The sequence below is a fragment of the Eptatretus burgeri genome, chromosome 14 (assembly GCF_056783735.1).
Source record: "Eptatretus burgeri isolate ZD-2024b chromosome 14, Ebu_testis_v1, whole genome shotgun sequence".
NCBI classification, from domain to species: domain Eukaryota; kingdom Metazoa; phylum Chordata; class Myxini; order Myxiniformes; family Myxinidae; genus Eptatretus; species Eptatretus burgeri.
In genome coordinates, this window is record NC_140974.1 from 17,441,990 (window position 1) to 17,468,975 (window position 26,986).

A 26,986-nucleotide genomic window follows, 5' to 3' on the forward strand; every position below is an offset into this window, starting at 1 on the left:
AGCTGGAAGCAGACGAGGAAAAGATGATATCTGAGGCAACTCCTTCATTGCTGCCTGTTATGGTTCCAAAGTCGAAGGTGATATGTCCACACACCGTATCAGTTGTGGAAATCTAAGATGGCCAACTCCAAGATTACCTCTGGTCCGAAATTGAAGTCATTGCCCCCATCGCATGATGCCTTTGTTCAACATGTGCATCACGCTCATCATCAAGTCATTATCTGGAAATCAGCCATTCAATCTGACCCTCCGAAGTTGGATCCCATCAAGTATGGATGGCAAGAAGGTGAGGACGGTGCGATGTTGTGTCCAACCACACTTCCACCTGATGTGTCTGCTGCACCAGTCACCATTCTGCGGCTGATCAAGTGTGGATGCTCCACCAGCCGGCCATGTTCCACCGGGATGTGTGGTTGTGTGGCAGCACAGATGTCATGTTCGATGTTTTGCAGTTGTAATGCTGGTTCAGACTGTTGTAACGAACAGACAAGGGCAGTAGCTGCTAATCACGACAACGATGACGAAGATTGAACATAATGTAGAACATTGCATCCTCAACAAAGTTAATATTCGTTTGCCTAAAAATAAAAGGTAATTTAAAAATCATATACATGGACATACTTACTTCAAGACATAACCCTAAGTCATAGTCAACTATCCACATGTATCCGGATATATTTGTGTAAAAATCGTATTCCACTATAATCATCAATTCATTGAAAGTAAGTGACTTCATCTGTCATTGACTATTATTGAACGTAGTATTAATATTTGAGGGTTCATCAAATTCAATTTCTTACTCGAAATGATCAGTGGAACTGCAAAATAGCTATTTTTCATATTAAAATGGTGGCCATCTTGAAAATATGAGACAGGTCTTATATATATATATATATATATATATATATATATATATATATATATATATATATATATATATATATATATATATATATATATATATATATATATATATATATATATATATATACATACACCTTCAATTTTATCATTATCGGATTCCTTGACCATGAAAACATGGTAGTAGACACCAAAATTGTGTTTGTAAGTGCATTAGAAGTGAAGATCTAGCCCAAAACAGAATTTATCGAAAGTCGGTGGTGGCCATTTTGTTTTTTGCCTCTAAAAAAAATTCCTCAAGGGTGCGAGTCTGGGGCACCCGGCTGATTCTGATTCAGGATAGCTCAGAGATGATGAATCAACCAAAAAAACTTCATAATGACGCCACAAAATGCTTTTTCACATTTCCGCTGGACTAAAAGGGGTGAAAACATGACCTCCTTCACCTTCGGTGGCAGAGGTAAAAATCGCATCAACAACAATCACATGTTGTTATCTTGCCAAAACGAAGTTTTTGCAAGATATGTTAGTCAGCTTGTATGTTTTATTTATTTATTTATTTTGTTTGTCTGTAATCACGTATAAAAAATTCTGCAGAGCACAGTTATCATTGGAAATTTTTGTAACTTCGCATATCAGAGGCCTATAGAGGTCCCTTTCAGTGCACAAAATTTTGAAGGTCAAGGTCAAAGGTCAAGGTCACTTTGTCACAAATCAGGGGAGTCGTCGAAACCCTTATTTTTAAAGTAATTTTGATCGGATCGTCTTCAAACTTCATGGGAAATATAGTTCATGGTCTGGTGCTCAGCTGATTAATTTTTGGTGGCGATTGGCCTTGACCTTCATATGTTGTTTTTTTTTTTTTGTCTGTAATCACGTATAAATCACTCTGCAGAGCACAGTTATCACTGGAAATTTTTGTAACTTCGCATATCAGAGGCCTATAGAGGTCCCTTTCAGCGCATAAAATTTTGAAGGTCAAGGTCACTTTGTCGCAAATCAGGGGAGTCGACAAAACCATTATTTTTTGAGTAATTTTGATCGGATCGTTTTCAAACTTCATGGGAATATAGTTCATGGTCTGGTGCTCAGCTGATTAATTTTTGGTGGCGATTGGCCTTGACCTTCATGGTTAGCGCCTAAGGTCAAACATATTTGACCCCAAGGTCAAATTTTCAAGTTTTAGGAACCATATCGTCTCATACCTCAAATTGAACACCTCGATGAGTGCTTTCTAGATATGTCAAGCTTGAGACATTATGACGTCATTTGGTGACGTTATGAGGCAAACGCATATTTTTCATGGTTACTCTGTAGAACGATTCTCATCGGAATCTCTCGTAGGCAGATATTCCTCAAGGAGTCGCTCCTGGTGGATAGCAGCTCTGTTGACCTCAGTGTGACCTTAAAGAAGTCACACGTGCTCACCTTTTGGCAAGATATGGGTCACCCTGCGGGTGACATTGGTTTTTTTTTTTTTTTTTAATTGGAGAGAGAGAGAGGTAGAGGGAGACATTGGTTGTTACCCCCTTTACGGGTCTCAGAAGGTGGAATGGAGCATATATATATATATATATATATATATACACACACACACACACACACACACACACACACACACACACACACACACACACACACACACACACACACACACACACACACACACACACACACACACACACACACACACACGTACATATGTTCTGTTTAAAATTATTGAATTAAAAAATATATAAGAGGTGGGGAAAGAGAGCAAAGCCAGTTGCTGGGTGAGAAATAAACAAACACAAACAGTTCATTCACCTTCTGACCAGACTGGAGATCAACCGATGTGGGTTTTTCAAGGGCTGATGCCGATACCGATATTTAGAGAGCATGGGGCCGATGACCAATAATGCCGATACTTATTTGCATCTGCCAATACAGTTTAAGTTTTGTATATCACTGGGCCAGATCTACACACAGACGTTAACCAAAATATAATTGGATTGTTCTTACCACCTCCCATAATCATCCACCAAGTTTCATCTGAATCTGTCCATAATTTCTTGAGATATCATGCCATATATCATTTTGGCCTTATCTCTCAATGGTGAAGAATCACTTTAAATATTCTAGTATCTGGATCTTCACCAGAAATTCATCCTTGTCACACACCAAACCTGCCCACCAAATTTCATCTGAATCTGTCCATAAACTTTTTGAGATATCCTTTTCACAGACACATCCAGACAAATGAGAGTGAAAACATAACCTCCATCCATCTTCGATGAGTCTCCATATCTTCAAAGCCAATTTTTATCATGACAAAAACATTTGAGGCAGCATTACAAAGATAGAGCCTTCAATCCTCCATTATCCATTTGTTTTTTCACTTCATCGATTTTTTTTTTTTCTACAAGAAATTATGGCTTTTAATTTTTTTTTTGGAAACAGTTAAGGCTCATGGAAGAGCCACACTATTGAACGAGTGTCCCTCTCTTCATGTATCTGCCATGAATATCACTGCCAAGGGACAAGATAGATAAAAGCACACTGAACTGATCAGGTTGTAACCAGATGAGAGGAGACGAAAAGGTAAGGGACAATCAGCGGAGTTGAAGGACAAGGTAGAGGGAGACTTGGACAAACAATGGGTGTGGGGAGGAGTGGAGACAAGGAATGGATGCATGGGGTGGACAGGATGGATACAGAAACAACCTCTCAGGAAGGAAAAACTTGAAATTTGGAAGGAGGTGGGTGCTGGGAGTGGGAGGTAATGAGGATAGTATTGGATGGGGGATGACCTGAGATGGTTGTAAACAGCTATTTTGAAGACCTGGAGGGAAGAATGAGATTGAAGAGAATGTTGAAGTTGGTTTCACAGGCGAGAAAAAGGAACATGAGTGGAGGTGAGCACGGATTTAGGTAGTTTCATCAGAAGTGGATTGATGGTGGGCTGTGTAAGCCCTGCAGAAATCTGGTGGGGGGGGGCAGAGGGTGCAAGACCTGAAAGGAGGGAGGAGAAGATGGAGAGACCACTTTCCTGTCTGCAGTCAGAAAGTGATGGGCCCATAGATTCAGCCTCAGTGTGGAAGATTCCAACAATGATTCCAATTGTTCTCGGACAGACATTTTTTTTTGTATATGAAGTCAAATGGAGGAGCTGGACCATAAAGCAGATCAAAAGGGTAGCAGAACAAAAGGAACCGTATAAAGAGAGATGGGAAACACACCAACAGCAGGGTTGAGGGACAAAATAGAGGTAGATCTTGGCAAATAAGGGAGGTAGAGGAGGATGCACAGGGTGGACAAAATAGATACAGAAGCAAAACACTGGAAATTTGGAAAGATTATTTGACCAGCTTGTGAAGAGAGGGAAGAGGCTGCAGCCTGCCTCTCTGAAGGATGAGTGATGTTACAACAGAGGGTAGAGTCATCGACAAAGAGATAGAGGATGTTTCCGAGGGTCACAGATAGTTGATGAAGATTAGAAACAAGATTGGGCCCAGAACATTGCATTGGGCCACACCAGCCTTAAAAGGTAGAGGAGATGAAAGGATTCTCTTCAGAGACACATATTGGCTACAAGAGTAGAGGAAGTTAGAAAGCATGTGTGGAGTTGACCTTGGATACCATAGGCAGAGAGTTTGGAGATCAAGGCAGGGTTCCAGATTGTATTGTAAGCTCGAGGTATGTCAAAAGAGATGGCCCTGATCTCATGTCTGACATTGAGGAGCCTCCATAGATTGTTGGGAGAGAAGGAGCAGCATGTCTAAGGTAGAGGTCTGGTCAGGTCAGGTATGGGAGCAAGCAGCGCATCGTCGTGTCCACTTTCCGCCAGTACTCCAGGGGCCTCTATCTGGCCATCCCCCAGGCAGATGCCTGAGCCATCCCCATCTCCTTGAGATGCTGATCAATCTGCTGCAACCATGAGGCACACGTTTGGCCCACTAACCTCCTCCACTCACGAGGCTCCCTCGCTGAGAGAATCTGGTGAGTTGGATCAGCGCTAGGAAAATGAGCCACATGGCCATACAGCTGCAGCTGATGCTCACAGATTATGTAGGTAACAAATCTCATTTGAGTGTCTCTCAGCAACTGCTCATTGGATACAAAGTTCAACCAGCGAGAGCCAAGGATTCTCCGAAGAGACCTGGTACCAAAGGAATTAAGTCTCCATCTCAGATCCCTGGTCAGAGTCCAAGTCTCACATCCGTAGAGCAAGACTGGAAGCACCAAGGACCTGAAGACTCAAACTTTCGTTTTTCTGCACAGGTACTGACAGTGCCACACCTCATGATCCAGTGAACCCAGGCATGACCCAGACGTCTATTGACCTCTGGCTCACTGCCAAGGTAAGTGAATCTCTCCATCACCTCAACATCCTCACCACAAACAGGCACAGACAGGACAGCAGCATCCAAGATGTCAGTGAAAGCCTGGATCTTAGTTTTGACACAGGAAACCCATAATCCCAGCGGCTCTGACTCCTCATTCATGACCTCGAGGGCCCCCAAAAGGTTATCCAAGTCTCTGCGAAGATGACTGCATCATCTATGAAATCAAGGTCAGATATCTTGCCATTCCCAAATGATGCACCGCAGCTTGATCTCTCCAACATCCTCTCCAGAATCCAGTCCATACAAGTGCTGAAAATTGTGGGGGCCAGTACACACCCCTGATGAACTCCAGTAACAATTGGGGAAAAAAATGTCGGAGATGGTATCACCGCATCTCAAAGCACTCTCGGTACGATCTGACTATGAGACATACGTCGTGAAAATGACTTTTTTTTATGTCTGCTGAAAAGTAAAAGTATGGAATGAAGCACCCACCTGCTTATCATTGCCTATCTATTGTGTGTTGAAAAGTAATGCATCCTGGCCTTTTCCTCCAAAACAGGTGTAGCTATTCAAATGAAGCAAAGACAGATACTAGCATCAATCTTTATTCCACCAAGGTAAATGTTTATTTCTCAATATGATGACCCCTGCAACCACGCATTTCTGCCAATGTCCAAGTAGTTTTGTGATGCAGTCACAATAGAACTGTACGTACTGTTGGCTTAACCAGCACTTCACAGCGGCCTTGATATCAATCAGAAGAAAAATGTTCTCCACAAAGGTATTCCTTAAGTTTGGGGAAGAAATGAAAATCTAACGGAGCAAAGTCGGGGATGGTGATTCTTTGTGGAGGTACTCCATCTCTGACTCTCAGAATTGGAATGGTGCGTCAAACTCATCTCCATTCATCTCATCTCCAGTCGGTCATCCTAACTCCCATATCCAGCGCTTCGTGCTTCACGGCACTGACAACGTCATGCTACCTTCTGCCATCTTGACTAATGTAGCACTGATTAATCTGGTGTCAGATTCATGAAACCTCCCACCTTGTGATGGGAATAACTAATGTGCAGACTGCTCTTTGTTTCACTGGAATATCTTTGCCTGTTTAGGAGAAAAATAATTGGAGGCATTACTTTTCAATATGCTCTCGTTCATATTACATACTAAACAGAGCATAATCTTTTTCTTTCTTTTTTTAAACATTTTTTTTGTCTGAGCACAGGCCCAAACACTCCTTCACAACCACTATTACACCCCCCCCCCCCAACCACCCTCCACTCCAATCCCTTTGTGTAATTTGTTTACTTTGGGAATGTCATTCAGGTTTGATGTATGCTGCACATACGACATAAGCCAATGCTTTTAGGTGGTTATAACCTTAGTTGTGGTGTGTCCATGACATTTTAGATATTGGTAGAAATTATGAAACAAACGCTTTTTAGCCAGTCTCGCGTAGCGAACGCTGGCTCTAGGAGAGCTCCGCGTTGTTGTTGTTGTTGTTGTTGTTGTTGTTGTTGTTGTTGTTGTTGTTCTTATTGTTCTTCTTCTTCTTCTTCTGGTAAAGACAAAACCTTGAGGACGCGGCTCTTTCATATACAAGATCCGGATCTCCTTAAATACTAAGCACATGTACACATCCTCGCATTGAGGGTGCCTTTTGAGAGCGTCGATCATGAACTTTTAAATATATTCGGACATTTGCTTTAAAGTTTCGAAAAGTTCACGTTGCTATTTAAAGATTATTCCATTTATTGTGTTGTAATTTCGTAAACACGCTATTTTCTCGTCATGAACGAGGAGCCTCCATGACGGGTCTCGCTATTGGCTCCAACAAGGCACGTGACAAAATATCGGAAGTTGTTATTGTTATTGTGATCAAAATACTGATGTTTCGACTTTCTGTAATTAATTTTTAGCCGCGTCGCGTTGCGAACGCTGGCTCAAAGAGAGCTCTATGTTCTTCTTGTTCTTCTTGTTCTTCTTGTTCTTCTTCTTGTTCTTCTTGTTCTTCTTGTTCTTCTTGTTCTTCTTGTTCTTCTTGTTATTCTTGTTATTCTTGTTATTCTTGTTCTTGTTGTTATTCTTCTTCTTCTTCTTCTTGTTCTTGTTGTTCTTGTTCTTGTTCTTGTTCTTGTTCTTGTTCTTGTTCTTGTTCTTGTTCTTGTTCTTCTTGTTGTTGTTCTTGTTCTTGTTCTTCTTGTTCATGTTCTTCTGGTGAAGACAAAACCTTTAGGACGTGGCTCTTGGACACATTTGTCCTTGTTTGTTGTTGTTTTTTTTCAATTAAAACATTTCGTTATGATATTTGTTTGTTGATTTATTTTTCTCTTCCCCTCTCTTCCTCCGCTGCTGGCATAATGATCCTCCACTCCTTGTAAAGTGCTAATTTTGACACCAAATAATTTTCAGAATCATTATTGGCATTACGATTCCTTGCCATTGCCTTAAAGGAATGGTTACGTGTTGTATTAAATTTCTCATGCCGTTTTACTTCGCTGCTTTATCATGGCAACTTGTTCTGGCTTCCTCCTCCTGCTCGATCATTAACATTTGAAGTACTGATTCTGGCTTGTTAATCCATCCCCTTCTAACATAATGCTCACAGGATTATCTATTGGTTAAGGTTGTCATGAAATTGGTAATTTTTTTATCATTTGAATTGTATTTTTACCTCTGCCACCGATGGTGAAGGAGGTTGTTTTCACCCCTTTCTGTCTGTCTGTTTGTTTGTTTGTTTGTTTGTTTGTTTGTCTGTCTGTGTGCAAGACATCTCAAAAAGTTATGGACGGATCCGAATATAATTTTGTGGACAGGTTGGGTGTGTGACAGGACGAACTGATCAGATTTTGGTGAAGATTCGGATACGGATCTGACTACGAGAATTTTTAAAGTGATTCTTCACCATTGAGAGAGAGATGGCATGATGTCTCAAAAAGTTGTGGATGGATTCAGACAAAACTTGGTGGACAGGTTGGGTGTGTGACAAGGAAGAATTGATTCGATTTTGTTGAAGATCTGGATACGAGAATTTTTTTAATTTATCAAGTGATTCTTCACCATTGAGAGATAGGGCCGAAAACGATATCGTTCTGCATTGCATGATATTTCAAAAATGTATTGGGCCCGATATGTTCTCGTGGATCTGGAATTACGTGGTGGAGGTATGCGCTCTACCGAGTGCCTTTAGTGTTTTTTGTAATGAGATTATTTAATTGCATGTTTCACATTGTTGTGTATATATTTTTAAAGGTTTTTTTATATTGGTTATTGTTGTTTAATATTCTTTTGCTTTGATTTGGCCTTGCATGAACTTTGTGGTGACATGATGTCATGTTTGAGGTTGTACAGGAAGTGTATGAACTGTTGAAGTGGGATAGGAATATTCTCTTTATCTATTTTGGCAATTTTTCACTGCAATAATGTGTGCATCGCAGATAGCACTTCGATCATTTTACCAATCAGTTGTACGTGTGCGCACAAGCTCAGAATTCTGTACAAATGTGTTGATTGCCATTCAGGTTTGTAGTTTGATCACGGAAAGCATTGCAAGACCTTTGACTATTTCGAATGCATTGCTGAAGTTTTGAAATTACACTTTTTCTGCTTTTTAATTTTTGTGAGAACAGATGGAATGATCTTCAGTGGCTTTAGCTATTCATCTGCTCATTTCTTTCATTGCAAATCCTTTCCCCTCCCCTTACACCCCCACCATGTAGTTTTGTTCGGTCTAAATACAAGCTGCTGAAGGAGCTGAGCTTCCCAGCCATCTGCTACAGCGAGCTACCAAATCTCTCGTCTTGCACACCATATTTTCAGCCCAGACCTCCAGAGACCCCGGGAGATGTTGTGCATCTTATCGTATGCGTTCACGGCTTGGACGGTAAGGCCAACCTCTCGCTCATCCCATCAGCTCCTTACGTCGTCTCCAAGCGATAAACGATACGGAAGTGTCTTGTTTCTTATTTATGTCATCTTCATTAATTTGCATAACCTTTCCTTCTTATTTTTAAAATGTTGGAAATAACTGCAGATGTGTAAAAAAAAAAAAAACAGTGCAAGAGAGACAGTTCCATCAACAAAACTCTGTCCATCCAGTGTTTACATAGTAGTTTGAAAGTATATTTTATAGATAGCTTTTTCTTTGCCTCGAAAGCATATTGACAAGATAATGAAGTGTGTGTGTGTGTGTGTGTGTGTGTGTGTGTGTGTGTGTGTGTGTGTGTGTGTGTGTGTGTGTGTGTGTGTGTGTTTGGGAAAATCGATGGCCTAAGATCGCACTGTATCCATTCTGTTGCCTCGACAGGAAACTATGCAGATCTGCGCCTTGTACGGACTTTTATCGAGCTTGGTTTACCTGGCGATAAACTGGAGTTTTTGATGTCTGAAAGCAATCAGGCAAGTTTCAGCTTTTACGCTTTTCATGTTTTTTTTTGTTTGTTGTTTTGCTCTGGTGCTTTCATTTGTGTGGGTGTCTGTTTTTTTTTTTTCGTATAAATAGTCGAGGCTCGTGGAAGAGCTAAAATTACTACACTGAATGGATCGGGACGTGATAGGACAAAAGAAACAGCTGAAAGAGGGGAGAAACACCGACAGCAGAGTTCAAGGCCAAGATAGAGGGACACTTGGACAAACAATGGGTGTGAGGAAGAATGAGTGGCAGGAGAGGATGCATGGATGGGGGGAGTGGGGGATATATGGATACAGAAGGAAACTCTCAGGAGGAAAAACGAAATTTGGAAGGAGGTTTATAACCACACTGCCAGAGCATCCCCTGCAATTGACCCAAGCAAAAGTGCAACACAAACCGTCTCTTTCCAACCACCTTCCTGCATAAACCATAACTTGATGGCCCTGATGTGTTTGACATTTGCCGCAAAGTGATTGAAATGGTGGGATTGGAGGGGCTGGGGGAGAAGAGAGGTGGTAGACTACACAAGGTGCACTTATGGAGTAAAAAAAAAAATTCTGGCCAGATGTGGTCCATCCATCCATCCATCCATTGGGACCATACTCTGTGCAGAGCGTTGGTGCTGTCAAAACGGTCTCCTTGGCTATTTGGCACAATGCGGGACGGGTCGCCACTCCGACACAGTATACCAGCACGCTGGCACTCATTTTGCCGACCTCGGAAGGATGACAAGCCAAGTTAACCCCACCTGGTATTAATTAAATAGCTGAGCGGGATTTGAACTCAGGACCCTGGGATACCAAGCCCACCACCCTAACCATTAAGCCAACACCAGGCATACATATGTGGTTCTTCCTAAAGGCCCGGTCACACCTTGACGATTTAGCCAACGTATGCCGATTTTTTTTTTTAATTTTTTTTCTAAAACGCTGGCACACGTTGAATACGTTATGGGTAGGTTTTGATAACATTGAGAGCACGCTGAAAAACACTGCCATATGTCGTTGTACGTTGGCTTTAAACGTTGTACTTTTTCGTTGTCCTCAAATTTTTTCATGCTTGAAATTTCACGACGTATGCCGGCGTATGACTCACACGTTCCACTACGCTGGCCACAAGTTGTATGCACGGTCTGCGATCGTTGACAGACGTCAACACATGCTACTTGTAAGTTAATCATAAGTTGAGACACGCCGAGGTAATGTTTAGCGTACCCGAAACTTATTTCTAACCTATGATTAACGTGTTGTTGGCACGTTACGCGATCGTTGCCACACATCGACAGACGTTACTTTTAAGTTACTCATAGGCTGAAAGACGTCGGTATAATGGATCGTCCTTGCGTCAGCGTCCACGGCCACGGCCAGGACACTTATTTGCAGCATTCTTCAAACTTTTCTTCGGCATGACGAGGATGTTCACACTTCGATGTCTAGCTTGGCTATGATTACAATTGTCCATCGGCAGCGTCTATTTAAAATAGTCGAGTTTGAGCGTTTTAACACGTTCAGAAGAAACGCTTCAAATTTTCAAACCCCAGCGTCAAAAAACAAAGGCGAGTGACAGCAATTTAAATCGTTCATTGTAAACAATGAAAATAGCTGAGTGGTACCGTTTAAAAGTCATTGAGTGTAAAAAAAAATCCAATTGTTGAGCGCAAGCGTCTACTTTCAATAGTGGAGATGCAGCCATTTAAATCGTTGAGTGGCAGCCTATGAATAGCAAACCCCACGTCACCGGCAAAGATAAACTGCCGCACGATATGGATAAGTTAGGCTATCGTTGGGCATAGTTTGTGAACGCCAGCTTCACGATAATTATTCGTTGGTATATCGTATCTATAAGTAATCAAAGCGCTCTATGCACATTATTAGTTCATTGTGCATTTGTCCAACCCATTATGAATAGACCTAAATCGTAAAAACAAGCTATAGCTCATTGTTGAAAAGCCCCATAAAAAATTAGCCGCGAAGAACTTCGAACAATGGTGGAAAGATGTCTCCTACCCGTGGACACACGGACGCAAGGACGATCCATCATAACCCACACTCTCCCCCTCACACTCACCTACTACTGCCAACATGAACAAACTACTACTAATACTGATACTGATACTGTTACTGCTGACATGGACATCGACTCAAAAAGGACTCGAAAACACTGTTGGGTTCCCCTTTTATGAGCAGCATTTTTATATACCAATTCCCAAAACCGCTGGGAACACGTCTTTATATGGCAGTTGTAAGCTAGAAACATGTTAATTTTTTTTTTTTGTCGACCGGAAGACGTCATTGGAATACGTCTACATACGTCGATGTGTGTTGGGACTACGTAAAGAATTGGTTCAAAGCACGTCAGACATAAGTTAGAAATAAGTTTTGCGTAAAAAAAGACATTACCGCGACGTGTTTCGACTTATGAGTAGCTTATAAGTAGCCTTTGTGGACGTGTGTAAGCGTCCACATGTCGTGTGTAAAACTTATCCCCATTGCATGCGGAACGTGTGTCATACGCCGAGTACGTCGTAAAATTTTGAACATGTTTAAAATTTCTTGACGTACTCGACTTACTACGACGTATGATAGCGTACTTTAGCGTTGTACTCACGTATACCAAACTTGCTCATACCGTGTTTGACGTGCCCCTAACGTTTTAGACACATTTTTCTTCGGTCGGCATACGCTGGCAAGATCGCCAAGGTGTGACCGCGATGTTGACACTTCCATTTCTACGGCAGTTATGATTCGAATCGTTGTGCGTCAGCCTTTTAATAGGCTACGTCACGACATCGTCGGCGATGCGTGCAACGCGCTATGCCTAAGTTAGACTATCGTTGGGCATCGGTTGTGTAGGCCGACAACAGGTTCAGCATTCGTTGGTATAAGTTATCTATAACACAACGAAACGTTCTGTGTCCGTTACCAATGCGTTATACATAAGACCAAGTCGCTATGAATACGTCCGAATCTTTAAAAAAAAACATCAAAAGTTCAATGTAAGCCAGCGTTTTACATACATTTATTACGTTGCCATCGCTGGCTAAAACGTCAAGGTGTGACCGGGCCTTAAGAAATGGTGTGGCATAGGTCTAGAAAGAACATAAAGGTCCAAACTGAATTGGGGAGATTGTTCCAAAATCAAGTGAGCTGGAAGACAAATGAGGGGTGTTGAGCAGACATCCTGGAAGTTTTAGAGTTGAACAAGGAATTGGAAAGTTTCCTGATAGATGTTGTCAACCTAGTGAGTTGGAGACCATGACCTTCCTCAGTATGACCATTTTCCATTTTCCCTTGTAAGCAGTAATTGCCACCTCATTCCTTCCTCATCACCCCGAGAACTTTACAGGCACAGGCATTTGTACAACGTTCAACAGAGTACCACTCTCCTCGGTGGGCTTGGGCCACATAAACCCACTTTTCACTCTTGGATATTGTGGAGGTGCAGACAGCGCTATTGCCATTGCCCATCATATTTTGGTACAAGAGGGTAGAACAAACTGATATAGCCACAAGCACAAGCACCACTCCAAAGCATTCAGAGTATAAAACCAGGGCTGGTGAAGGATTCGGATGATGCTGCACATGACCCGGAATATGCCACGAGTTCACTTTTGATATTGATCCTGTTAAACGGTGTGAATGCAGCGGACCTGAGACTCTTGATATAAAAGGATGGCATAAATTTCTGTGTTCACTTCAGGAATTTGAATCCATGCAAAATTATTTTTCACGTGTGGAAATGACCCAGGAAGAGATGCTGCAGGAGTGAAGGAGAAAAAAAGAAGCAAAATTTCCCATTGGGTTTCTCTAACCGCGTGACAAATGCTTTGACCAAATCGATTGCAGATTGTGATTTTGAGCAAAGAAAATAGTCTCTCCAGCTCAAGACCATCAATGATCAAAGTGGCATGGGGTCTTGCATCCGCAGGCTCCAGCTCGGGTACGTTTGCAGTTTATTCCACTTGGCTTCATCAGGCATCCACAATCAGACCTGCACTGCTTGGACATGATATTTCTTGCACAAAATATTTTGACTGAAAGCACATCCCATGTCTGTGATAAGTTAGTGAGTGCTACCATTTGGTATTCTGTTCTTTCCTTTCCTACATCAGGGATAACGTTGTCGGTCATCTGACACATAGCTTGTATGTTGAACAAACCAGATGGTGGTCTCCAAAGTGCCACGTGGACCTTTATTGTTGTTTTGAATGTTGGCCAACTGCCATTCGAAGGGAGCTGGGATTGCTAATTGGACAATGTGATGCCTATCCTACGAATCTGGCATGTTGAACTTTCACTACCACAGGCTCACTGGGCTTTGCCTTTGAGAAGGCAAAGCAATCTGCTGGTGCTTTGTCCTACCACGGATGAGCGTGACCAAAATTTATGGTGTATGCAGCAATCTGAGGACCCCTTGATTTGCTGCAGCGACATCAAGGCAGTTTCCTCTGCTAATTGCTGGCTTGTCCTCGTTCGAGTGCATTCGATGAACCGACCCTTTTTTTCCTTGTAGAATGTGTTTCTGCGAATAGGCCAAAGTGAATACTGTTCCAAATTTTTTAATTGAAGCTCATTGTAGAGGTCTAATTTGATCGAAAACATTTACCTTTCATCATGGTGAATTTCCTTTGTGACTTTTGGTGATTTGTTTGTTTGTTTGTTTGTTTTTAACACGGCAAAATAACAAAATAATTTTGATAATTGAGCTAAAATCTGTGGAGCATCTCAGCCGTATTAGGTTGACGATCCACGTTCAGTTCTACCGTATGTATATATATATATATATATATATATACACACACATCAGGGTCCACCTAGCATTATGAACAACCAAAAGAAATGATCTTGTGAAATGTTCCACATACTCCGTATTTGTACATTCGTAAATGGGCCAGTCGCCTCAGAGTCGTCGTCTTGGAAGGTTGCATACTCCATGGTGCACTACCTCTTCTGGCACTGCAACAGATCAAACCCAGAACCTGATAGGTCGTAAGGGAGCATCCTGCTGCCGAGCTATCTTGAATAACTTTTCTTGTGGATTTTCTTTGTTTGTGACGATACCCACAGGAAAGCAAGACGGTATCAGCTTCTGTTTAATGGTTGATTGCCAATATCTGACGAAGGCAGTCTTTTATTGAATGGGATTTGTAGGGACACAGACATAATGATAAATGGGTGACTTCTCCACGACACTAATAGGCATTTGATGAATGTACAGGACACATTTGCCATCCGTGGTAAGATATGGCAATGTCTGGAGCAAGCAGGATGAGATACCTGACTTGCTAATGTAAAAATTGTGTGGAGTCAGTTGGGAATCGAGCCAAAAATGCCATCTGGATTTTTCTGGAGATGTCATAACCACTGATGGTGAATTTGCACCGTGAACTTACTACCATCATTATGGTACTTCATTGAGCCTGTGGCTGAAGATATTATCAGCAGTAGACCATGGTGCTTGCACTTTTGCGAGGTTATTCCGGAAAATCAGTCAGGTGTCCTTTTGCTGTCAATCTAATACGGTTGTTCATTGCTGCAGACTTTGGAGTTAAATCCCTCCCTTCATCTTGCACTCTCTCCATTTCCATATCTTTACACTCCCCCCCCCTCCCACTCTATTCTCTACCTCCCCAAATCTGTGGGAACTCATGTAAATGAAAGTGGACCACTGTATCGTGGCATGCAGTGTACATCTGTCCAGCAGCACCAGCCGCTTTTTAAATGAAAAATACCCCAGGACATCATGTCCTGAATACTGCTTGCCGGTGGGTCGATTGGATTCGGGATCAAATCTGGTGCACTCTCCATGCCATTTCGAGGCCGGAGGTGGTGGGGCGAGCAGTGCAGATGGGGGTGTACTACGATTGTTGGCACTGCATTGTCTCGCTGGGTGGATGTAATCTTAGCCCACTCTGAGGGAGTCTCGACAGCCAAACAGAATAGGTGACTGGCTGCTGTGAAGCTTTGATTTAGAGGGCGTACCTCATAGTCACTCCATTTATTTCCCTTCACCTCATTACATTCCTATTTCTTAGAGTTGTTGTTTTTTGTTTTATTGATCAAAGTTGATGTTTCCTTGCTAACCAGGAAGGAGTTGGGGTTCATCTGTTCTTGGACAAAAGATTACATGGCTTATTGATATGCTCGATTTCCGTATGCCTCATGGTGGATCTCCTGGCTTACACTGAGTGCCAATTGTGGTGATGTGACTCCTAGCAAGGTTACATACATGGATTTCAAAACATTAATGTTTTTGATATTGCACCACGATGTTGGTCATGTCTTTCTCTGGATATTCCTGTGGGTATATTTTGTTTGATTTCTCCAAAACACATGATCGAAATGTTTATTACTTGAACAGGAAAATCTAAACTGTAATTCTTTTTCACTTTTCCTGTGTTTGTTTTCCTTTGGAAGTGTTGCTTATTCATACTTCTAGATCTTGTGTGCTTGTGTCATGAATACCAAAGACCTTCGGACGCAAGTTTCAAATTCGGGAAAAATATGCCTGAGGTCATGTCACACACGATCACCAACCGAGGCAAGGCTGGCAGGATAGCCTGGAGATATGCACACTCGCCTCAAAGCTGTCCAGCCTGAGTTTGAATTCTGACCTAGCTCTAAACTGTCATCCCAGTATTTCACGGGCAGGGCGATTCATCAGTGTGCGTGCCGTCCCTCGGATTGACATTAAACTGGGCGTTCCATCTGCCTGAATTGGTTGGTGGATGTTGAAGATCCCATGGTGTCCGTCTCAAAGATCACAAAACACTTGCCCATTGGACCCAGTGCACAAGAGGTGAGGAGGGGTCGGTTTGACAGGTGGGTATAAGTTATTCATCAATTGAATGATCACTGCTGATCATTGCAATCAACAGTCATAACTTATGCCGACCTGTCAAGTCTCTTTAAATATGCGAGATTAGCACCAAGTGGCAGTCTGTGGTTGGTTTGCGAGAGTTGCCCCCACTGGGAATTATAGGGGTTATTGAGAGGTGCGACTCACCGCAGAGAGGGAGGCTCTCGTAAAGGCAGAGTCTTTGACGAGTACATCTCTCAGCTAACGTGACACAAAAGCGTCGGTACTATCCGAGTAGGCCGCCCGAAGGATGTCACCAAGGGCAGCACCTTGGAAGAGACTGGAGGAAGTGCTAATCACTCTTGTGTTGTGGGCCCTTAATCTGTCAATGATGAGGACACCATCACCAGCTGCGTGGATTGCTGATACAATCCAACGCTAGACAGTATCGCAAGAAACTGCCTTATGTGGTGCCCTCACTCTGATGAGAGTTGCAGCGATACCCTTCAGGTGCTCTGTACAGTCCAAATAACACCACAGTGCCCTGACCAGACATGCCAGTTTTTCCTCAGTGGAGGCAGCTTCGAGGTTTGGGAGGACCTCTTCCAATGAAGCTGAGGCTCGCCCTTGCTTTTTGGCCAAGGACGTGTGATGGTTGATGGTAATGCTTATTACCATCAACTTTCTCATAAATGGTGTTTTTTCATTTACAAAATTGATTCTCATTTTTTTATTTTACAGGAGAGAGGCTCATGAAGGAGCAAGATGGAGCGGACAGTGGGACAATCATCAAGGGGATAAATTAATAGGAAAAGAGGAGAATGCCTGGTGTTGGCTTAATGGTGAGGGTGGTGTCCTTGGTATCCTCAGGTCCTGAGTTCAAATCCCGCTCAGCTGTTGAATTAATACTTGGTGGGGTTAACTCGGCTTGTCGTCCTTCCGAGGTGGCCAGCATGCTGGTATACTGTGTCGGAGTGGCGACCCGTCCAGGATTGTACCAAAGAGCCAAGGAGACTGCTTGTGTAGCACCACCACTCTGCACAGAGTATGGTCCCAATGGATTGAACGGATGGAAAAGAGGAAACTTTGAAACTAGCAAGTAAAAGGGTTGTGTTAGAAAAGGTTAGTGAAGATCAGGGTCAGAATTACGGATGATAACAGATGGTGTATTCAATGCACACATAATGTATGATAAATGGGCTGTGAAGGGATTTGTCTTTACCTTACTTTATAAACCTCTCACTCTGCTTTATAATGTTTGATGATGGCAGCATTTTTTTTTGATTAACTTCACCAGACAAAATTACACTTAATTGTGTGTGTGTGTGTGTGTGTGTGTGTGTGTGTGTGTGTACGTACGTACGTACGTACGTACGTACGATCATACATTAAATTGAATAGCAAGGAAGGTAATTTCATCTGGAGGTACAGCTATAAGCTATGGGAAGGAAGTCTGAAAAGTTAGGTCGTATTTCAGGGTTGACTGTATGGACACAGCTGAAGCCGTGTATCTGCTGGACGCACAGCTGAGGCTGTGGACCCACTGTTTGGAGAGGTTCTGGGTCGAAAGAGTTGAAACCTCTGTGAAGAATGGAGCCCAGCTGATGATCCAGGCAGTCAGAAAAGCAGACAATTTCTTACAAGTGACTGAAGTTCTTACTTTAAGGATATCGAGGTTGGCAATTAAAATGTAGTTAATTTTAGGTAGTATAGAATTTGTATCATTTACAACATCCTTTAAATGTTAATATAACATTTTGTGAAGAAGAACGGCGCTCGGGAGAGCATATACTTCCAGTGGGCTTGAACAGCTTACGTTTTGTTATCCCACTGATAGGCCAGATCTGCATCCGGACTTGAACCAAAAATCGAATCGATTTCCTTGTAACACGCCGAACCTGTCCACCGAGCGTCGTCCGAATCCGTCCATAACTTTTTGAGATATCCTGCTCGCAGATAGGTAGATCGACAGACAATCAAACGGGTGAGTACATAACCTCTGTCCACCTTCGGTGGCAGAGGTAATAACCATCACTGTTCAATAAATGGCTGCTGTGAGGAATTACTTGTGCACGTGCGTGTGTGCGCGTGCACTTGCGTCACAAGTACATTGTCTCCAGCTCCCCTTACTGTGCTACAAATTGCTGACATAATTGCTGAATTGCTGATATCAATGCTGCCGCCACATTCTGAACTGTTAATAGACATTGCTAATTCAAGCAGAGGCAGATTCCATGGTGGAAGAATCGTTTGAGAACATGTCCAGTATGGATTGTGGAAGTATGGGTATGGTTCTTTTTTGTTTGTTTGTTTAGAGAGGGGCATGAAAAATAGACGCCTGGTTCCCATGTGAGGCTGTTCATTGTGATGCATACCTTTCAGAGCTCATCTTGGCAGTTTTCATTGTGCTGGTTTGCAGCTTCTAGCATCGGCTCTGCAATGGTCAGATTGATGTTTCATGAAACTAAAAGTCTTTGCACAGTCCAGATGTATTTGTTGATATTGTTTGTCGCTGTGATGTCGATGACGTCAATTATTTTTTTCGAACTTTTGTTTTCTTCACATCATACAGTTCATTTTGAAACTATACTTGTCTAACTTTGCGGTTACTTTTTTTTGGCTCCCAAGGTCAATATGTTTTCAGATGAAAGAAGGAAATTGGAAGTATTATTTGTGGTTTCGCTGCACGGATTTTTGACTTTGGGATGAGATTTTGGTTGCAGCGATATCTGACCTTTGCCCTCGTTGGTCATTCCATTGATTGGTTTGGCACAGCAGAGATTGAGCAGCCTCATGAGAATTGGAGCCAGTGTTACTGAGGCAACGGTCGGGTGAGCTTGAGTCGAACTGGTCCAAGGCATTGCTTCAATATCTGCAAACACAACAGAAGTAATAGCAAAGCAATTGTTTTTCACCAATTACAGGCTTATTTATGAACCAAATGTGTTTGTTTGTCCACATTTGTACATCTCTTGTGAAATGATGTAATTTTTTTTAGTCAATAGTACCATCTCTCATGGGACCATTGCCTACTTTTTTTTTCCTTTGTATGTGGCTCTTGATTAGTGGTCACAGCTCATTTCAGTTTAACCAGCAAGTGAGTGCAACTGCAACTGGAAATGAAGGGTTTAGCATTTCCTAGATGTGTCTATTGCTTCTCTATGTGCCTGGGAAAGATTTCTGGGCTGCGTCTATAATGGTTGTTAATGCCAGCTTGAGAGAGCGTTTGAACACAGTGCAAGCCTTTGCTGTCATTGGAGGATTTTTAGTTTTTCTGGGGTTTTAAAAAAAAAAAAATTTTTTGTCCCTGCGCTGTCTACCTTTGGTATGACTCTCGGCTCAGATATGAGCTGTCGTCCTGGTGTTTCACACGTGGGGTAATAGTGCGTGTCTTTCATGAAGAGCTAGCAAAGTATTGCTCAGACCCTAGTCCAGTTTTAAATTCACAATTCCTGCCATAATGCACAGGCACACTGCGTCAGTGGCACAGTCATGCCTCAGTAATGATGCAACTAGTGGGCTGAATTCAGAATTTGATCCCAGTCCCAATATGCATTTGCTAAGAACAACTTGAAGCTTCCCATACTTTGGCAATCAGTGCTTCAAACCTCTGTGCATGGTGTTCTAAGAATCCTTGTACTGCTGAAAGGAGGCTTAAAGCTCAGTGCACTACCATGAGTCCAATTTGATTGTCTTCGGCCTATACATTTTTTTTTTTAATATTCAATGCCAAGGCTTATGGAGGCGTTGGAGTGCTCAAATCTTGATATTTGTTAGTCTTTCTTGGTGACTACTATGACAGTACAGGTTTAAACTTGTAGGTGATTACCCTTGTGGCAGTCAACATATTGATGAGATATTGGCTCACTCTAATAACACCCCTCATTCTCCCCTCCATTCAAAACAAAACTACTGTAAGATTGAGCACTTGATTGCATAACCTCATTGGGGTATATAGATTGTAGTAGATCTGAGAAACATTGTGGATTAGCTCACTTTTCAGGGCAGAGGTGGGAGCCATAGCAGGAGCATTCTCATCGTGGTCCCTGTCAGATGTTTCATCTGTGAATCCTGCTCAACATCTGCAGTCACCACTATTATCACCAATATTTTCATGACCATCATGAACAACGATCTAGCCAAAGACCAATCAAGATATCAGCGTCACCAACAATGTGGCCCTTGTTGGGTTTGGCACTGAATATGTTTGCCTCAATATTGAAGGGTTATCTCGAGCAAAACAACATCTTGTCAACATCCACAAAGAGAATGGCTGCCACATGCTGTGCTTGCAAGAAACATGTGGCACATTGGCAACTTGTGTCCTCACGTCACTGAGATGAAGCTTGTTATTCAATGACAGCATGAGTAGTGTTGAAGTGCCATATTTACGAAGCCTGACATCATCATCATCATCATCAATACCTCCTGCCTGACTGTGACAACATTGAGATCGTGACCACAGATCTTGGAGTCAGATCCACGTCTTCAGTATTGAGCCTCCTCAAAAAGACCTCATCTGCTGATTCATCCAATCTTGACCATGGCAAGAGCAGAGTGATCATAGGAGATTTCAACAGTCATCATACTAGGTGGGGCTACACCACCACCTCAGAAGATCAATCCATCCATCGATTGGGACCATACTCTCTAAAGAGCGTTGGTGCTGCCGAAAAATTCTCCTGGAATATTGGGCACAATCTTGGACGGTTCGCCACTCTGACACATGATCCTTGAATGGCTCAATCATCCCAGCAAGCTGGTACTCATTTTTGCCAACCTCAGAAGGACGACAGGCAGAGTCAACCCCACATGGTTTTAATTCAATGGAAAAGCGGGATTTGCACTCAGAACCCTGGGATCCCAAGCCCGCCACCCTCACTATTAAGCCAACACCAGTCATACCAGATTGAGAGGGGAGGGGGGGGAGTAAGTGGAAGAGTGGGCAGACGTACACCTCCTAGAAACTCATCCATGACCCAAAACTTCCATGCTCCTTCAACAGCAGTCACTGTAGAAAAGACGATAATCCTGACTTGCTTTTCAGTAACAGCTGGCCTGTACAGAAAAGCTCTGATGGGCCTTATCCATCATGATCACAACATTGTCCCATAGCAATCCAGATTAACTCTGCAATTACACCTCAAAAAGTCTCCTTCCACAACCGGTTCAACTTCAAGAGGGCAAATGGAGGGGATTCAAGGTTGGTCTTGATTCAGAAGTTGAGAGAGTTGAACCAATTCATGATAATACGACCTACTTATTAACACATAGTGCATGTAGTGTCAAAGAGGCCCATCCATATCCCACATGGCTATGGAGAATTTTGTATTCCAGGTCTAAACTCCTGAGCTATATCAGTTGTATGAAAATACAAGATCATGTTTGGGGAAGATCCTATTTACTAAGGAAACCATCCTGGCTGGCGAAGAGCTGACCTCTGCAGTATTGGAGGAGTGGCGAAAGTCATGGCAATTCCTAAAAGAAAATCCAGACATGACCCACAACAGTTTAAAAAGCATGAACAACCATCAGAAAGCTGTTTCCACCCACATAAAGCCAAGCTACATGACACATTGCTGCAGATCATGCAAAGGAACGTGACCCCGCACGGAATGGTAGCCACCGATGCATCCTGTCTAAAACCATGCAAATGTCAAGAGCCTATACGTTCTTTCCGTCATTGCCCCTCCATGCATCAGAGCCACAGCAAGCCGAATGGCGCACTAAATATAGGTCTGATAAAAGGCATCCCCTGCATGAAATACTGCGGTCAAGAATCTGCTGAAGTTCACAAAGTTATTCGCATTATATTTATTGTATGATTGGATACTATAAGAAGAACTGACATCGTGACCCCAGGGTATATCGTATTAGATATGAGAATGAACAATCTATTGTAAAGTAAAGTTGATCTTGCGTGCGGACTCGCACTCGCACACACAAATACCGATGACTATTGCCTCTCCCATCCCTTTTTCGGAACAACTCGGAATCTGCCAACCGTTCATTGTTTTCCCATGACGATAAACAACCCGCTTTTGTTTGCAATGTTTTGCTTATATGTTTTTTCCAACTCGAGTGGTGTGCTCAACTTTAGTTATGAGCAGTCGGTTTGGCCTCAAAGTAATGCGAGCAAGTATTTTCTCCCACCAGGAGCGTGCTTATTAAATGCTACACCCACCTACCTCCTCCCAATGTTTGCCTCACAAAAACGTACAACAAATAAGCTTCATTATCTTGCTCCTTTTGCTTGTTTATTCTTCCAATCGGATGAAGTATTGATTTTTGAACTCATTGCATACTTTGATGCCATAAAACTCCCACTGATTCTTCTAATTGGACATTAATGGTCCAATTTGCACAGTAAAATTGTCTGTTTTGTTGAAGGGCCTCGGTGAGGGGGGAAAAGGGGGGCGCGCAGTGTTATACAGCAGCTCAAAGTAATCAAGTTATTGATTCCTTACAGCATAGGTAATGAGCTTGTTCTGTGGCTTCATTTATTGTGAGCTTAATTAGTTTTTCCTGGCATCTCATTTGCTCAAATAATAGACATAGGCCGAATACAACCTCAAACTCTGCCGTGATTGCCTGTGGAGCAGTTATTTTATCCTTCCATGTTAATCAGCCTTGCAGCTTCTTGTTTATGTTTATCAGATGTGTTTATATTACCATTATGTCATGTTCGGTAAGTGCTTCCATCTCACGGTCTTCCCCTACTCTTTCCCCTTCCCCCCAACTTCCAACATTGGTCTTGCCTCATGGAAGACGGTTTAATTGCAAAACAAAGTGGGATGTTTAGGTTTATCTCTATCATAATTACCTGCCAAGGTGTTGCGTAATTGAAAGGAATTGCAAAGAGATTTACGTTTGATGATTTTGGAATGGACAAGCAACGCATCATAACCACCTATCGGGTAGGTCTTGATGAGATCCTGATTGTGACCTCAGTGTGTGAACCGAGAACAATGCTTCCCCTCAACCACATTATATCCTTGCTGTGCGAGGGGCATGAAACACAGGTGGATGTTCTTCACAAACCTGATAGCAAATGTGTTGTTATGAACAATGCCAAAGTGGGGCAGTGCTTTTAGAGTTATTTTTATTTATTTCACTTCGGACAAGGATGAAATGGGTGGATGTGGTTCAGAAAGCATTTTAACTTGGTTAGGAAGAGGTATAAAAGGCGAGAGAACATAATGATGGAGCATTGCCACTCTGCCAAGTGACTATTTTTTTGGTGTAAACAAAAGTATCCAAGTCGCCTTGGACTCCTGCTGGGAAACATTGCTTTTATGTCTATGTTTTTGAAGAGCGTGACCCACCCTATCCAATTTATTCACGTTAATTTGATTTCGCACGAGCCGAGGTCCGTGCTTGCAGGAAACTGTTTTCAAACAGGTCTTACATTTCTTTTAAAGTGGCTTCGAGTTGACCAAAAATTTTGTTCCACTCTCGGGACTCGCCAGCAAGTCGGACATAAATTATGGAGAGCAGGATTCTGGATCACTTTCAGGCAGGCGAACAGAAATCCCGCTGCTTCGCACGGCAGGGAACATTGTGCAATTTTGAAACTGCATCTGAGTGTTCTGAGTCTCGACTTGGCCATTGTTCCGTCCTGCCCAAAGCCAGCAAAAGTAACGTGATGATGGTGTTGAAAGGTCATTCCGTGAAGAAGTCGACTTCCCTGTTACTGTTGCAAAATTATCAAGTATATTTTTCGCTAACGGAGTTTTAAACAAGATTGAAAAGCGGGAGCGGTGATGTAATTACTTTGCGATCCGCGGACAAGATTGAGGACATGTATTGCTGAAGCCGACAGCGCCATTTGCCGTGATTTGCAGTCGCGCAGAGGACTACCTTAACTGCTACCGCATTGATTGTTTGATCGACAGAGGGTTCCAGTCGCCCCCCTCCACTCCCATTCCACCCAAATGGGAGTTGAAGCAGGACACATGGGGGTGAATAAGCTGCACACACGCTGAATGAAAGCAAGGAGAGAAAGGGGAAAGGGGGAAATAAAACAGAAAAGGAACAAACCAACTAACAAATGAGAAGAGGTGAGGGGTGAGGGGGGCAGAAACCCATAATAACCTGGAAAAAGGGAGTGCTTGGGAATAGGGTTATTTGGGGTAGAAGAGATGAGCATGGAGAGGGGATTACCTGAGGTAGTGGTGAACAGTTGTCTTGAAGACCTGGATGGAAGAATGGGATTAAACATATTGAGGAAGCTGGTTCCACAGGCATGAGAAAAAAAGGGCCAAGTTGTCTAAATTGTTGTATATTTTGAAAAGTTATGTGTTGTGGATGATGATTATTGGATAATTTTTTTCTCAGAATATAGAAATCAAGATTTCTGGATCGTCTTTGTCATTCTTCTGCCGGCTTTGTGTGCATTCGTTCATTTTGGGAGTCTTTGTCGAAGTAAAAGACATTTCCTTCATGGGCAAGCACCACATTCATCATCGATTAGTTTCGTATTATATGATCTTATAAGCATTAAAATATTAGGGCTGGTAAGATAGCATCGACTCTTCAAGCTGTCTAGCCTGGGTTTGAATCTCAACTCGGCTATAAACTGCCCTTCTGGTGTTTAGCATGCAGGGCGAGGAGTCTGTGTATATGAGGATTCCTTCCCTCGGAAGGATGTTGAGTGGGAGGACCTGTTTGCGAGCACTGGTCGTTAAAGATCGCATGGTGTCTCGCAGCTCGTGGAAGAGTTGTCACCAGCACCCTGGCCAAATTACTGACCAAATTTCCTTCGGTCAAACATCAAGCCGAGCCAGCCGGTTCGTGAAAGACTTTGGGGGGGGACGCACAGGTAGAAAGATTGATGGACTCAATAGGTGTTGATCGAGGTATGCTAACCACCATGGGAAGCAAGGAGAATCAGATGTTTCTGAAGTTAACCCCTCACTTTTGCTCCGATGAAGGGTCACCGTCCATAACATCAGCATGACCGATCGTTTCAGATTGTCCATTTTACATTCGAGTATATCACTTCCTCCTGGTATTAAAAGTTAAGTGGAGTTCTTTTGCTGGCCTTGGAGGCACCGTGCTCAACACTGTGCGGAATTGGGTAAAAAAAAAAAAACCTCATCAATAGCCAGGACGGCACATTACCGATGACTTCACCATAATTTTCCAAAATATATTGGTGTAAAAACGCTTGTGTGCATCATCTCCAACCGATGTGTGAAATGAGAAATGAAAACAAACACATCATGTTATTTGGTCATATCAATATATAGTGTTTGATAAACATGAATTTGACATGACAATGTCAACACGTGTTTGCAAGACACATCTCCAGAGGCTCGAAGAGGGGTGCAGTCAAAAGTCAGATAACAGCTCAGTATCTGGTGTGACCACCATTTGCGTTGACACACACTTGTCAACGGTGCCTCATTGAGGACACAAGATGGTTGAATAATGCTTGAGGGATGTCATTCCAGATATGTACCAAGGCCTGCCGCAGTTGTGCCAACATCGCCAGCTGATTTTGAAGACTGCACAATCGTAGTTATATTTAATCTCACACATACATGTTCTATGGGAGAAAGATCAGGTCAAACAGCTGGTCAGGGAAGTGTGGGAATGTTTTGTTTTGCGATGAAGTCAGCGACCACTCGTGCAACGTGAGGGCGCGTGTTATCCTGTTGAAGTGTGATGTGACGTCCATGAACCTGCAGGAACGGAAGGACTGAGAACATCGTAGGACCGAATACCTGTCAAATTGCCATCAATGACCATCAGTTTTCCCTTCCCGTTGATAAACACGACAACGGCCATCACTACTGTCAAGATGGTACCTCGACTCATCTGTAAAGAGGATAGCAGCTCAATCTTGCCTCCTGAACCTCAGACGTTGTATGTACCAAGCTGTCAAGGCACATGTTGATTGACCGTTAGATTGCTAGGGTACACACGTCAGTATCATTTTGTGTATTTTTTATGGCGCACAGGATCTTCTTTCCGTTGGTATATAATTTCAAGCATACCTGCCTTTGTATTGCCACATGTTAAGTTGGTGTCAACTTGCATTGCACTGAGGGGGTGGGGGTCATTTAATAAAAATGGGAAGATTCAAGAGAAATTGGGAGCTCTCTGTCGAATTACATCAGAATTTGGGGTGAAAATGCTTTGATGGAGATAACCGATCATCTCTAGAAAATGTTGGAGATAATGTTATGCGAGCGGTGTGGTACGGTTACACAACGGACAAATATGGAAGATGAGATGGCACTTCTCACTTGTAAACCGTTTGAGGGTTCTTAACCAGTGCCAACAGTTCTGAGACGAAGCATAGTGGAGCGTGCTATGTTTGTTTCTGGATGTTAAATATGCTACGGTATCTGTTGAAAGAAGAGTAGGAGTGCGACCCGTTAACTTGCCTGGCCATACACATTTTACCAACGGATAATAAGAGGGTATACAGGTCAAAAACAGTATGTGATGTGATGTATAAATCATCATAACATGTTTAAAGCTCTGCACTATTAATCATACATACCGATCTGGAATGACATAAAGTCAGGTTGGGCATCATCTCCATCCAGGAAGTTGGCTGACATGTATCTCCAAGTCA

The 26,986-nt window shown here is 42.6% G+C and overlaps 1 protein-coding gene across 5 annotated transcripts in view; it reads left to right on the top strand.

Moving 5' to 3' along the window:
- LOC147012718 (protein FAM135A-like) overlaps positions 1 to 26,986 on the top strand; it is a 151,136-nt gene that overhangs the window by 76,732 nt on the left and 47,418 nt on the right. For all 5 annotated transcript variants that reach the window (XM_085853821.1, XM_085853822.1, XM_085853824.1 and 2 more), the window contains 2 exons: positions 8,909 to 9,072; positions 9,496 to 9,591. In XM_085853821.1, the coding sequence (XP_085709947.1) occupies positions 8,909 to 9,072; positions 9,496 to 9,591 (260 nt within the window). The remainder of the gene's footprint in view (positions 1 to 8,908; positions 9,073 to 9,495; positions 9,592 to 26,986) is intronic.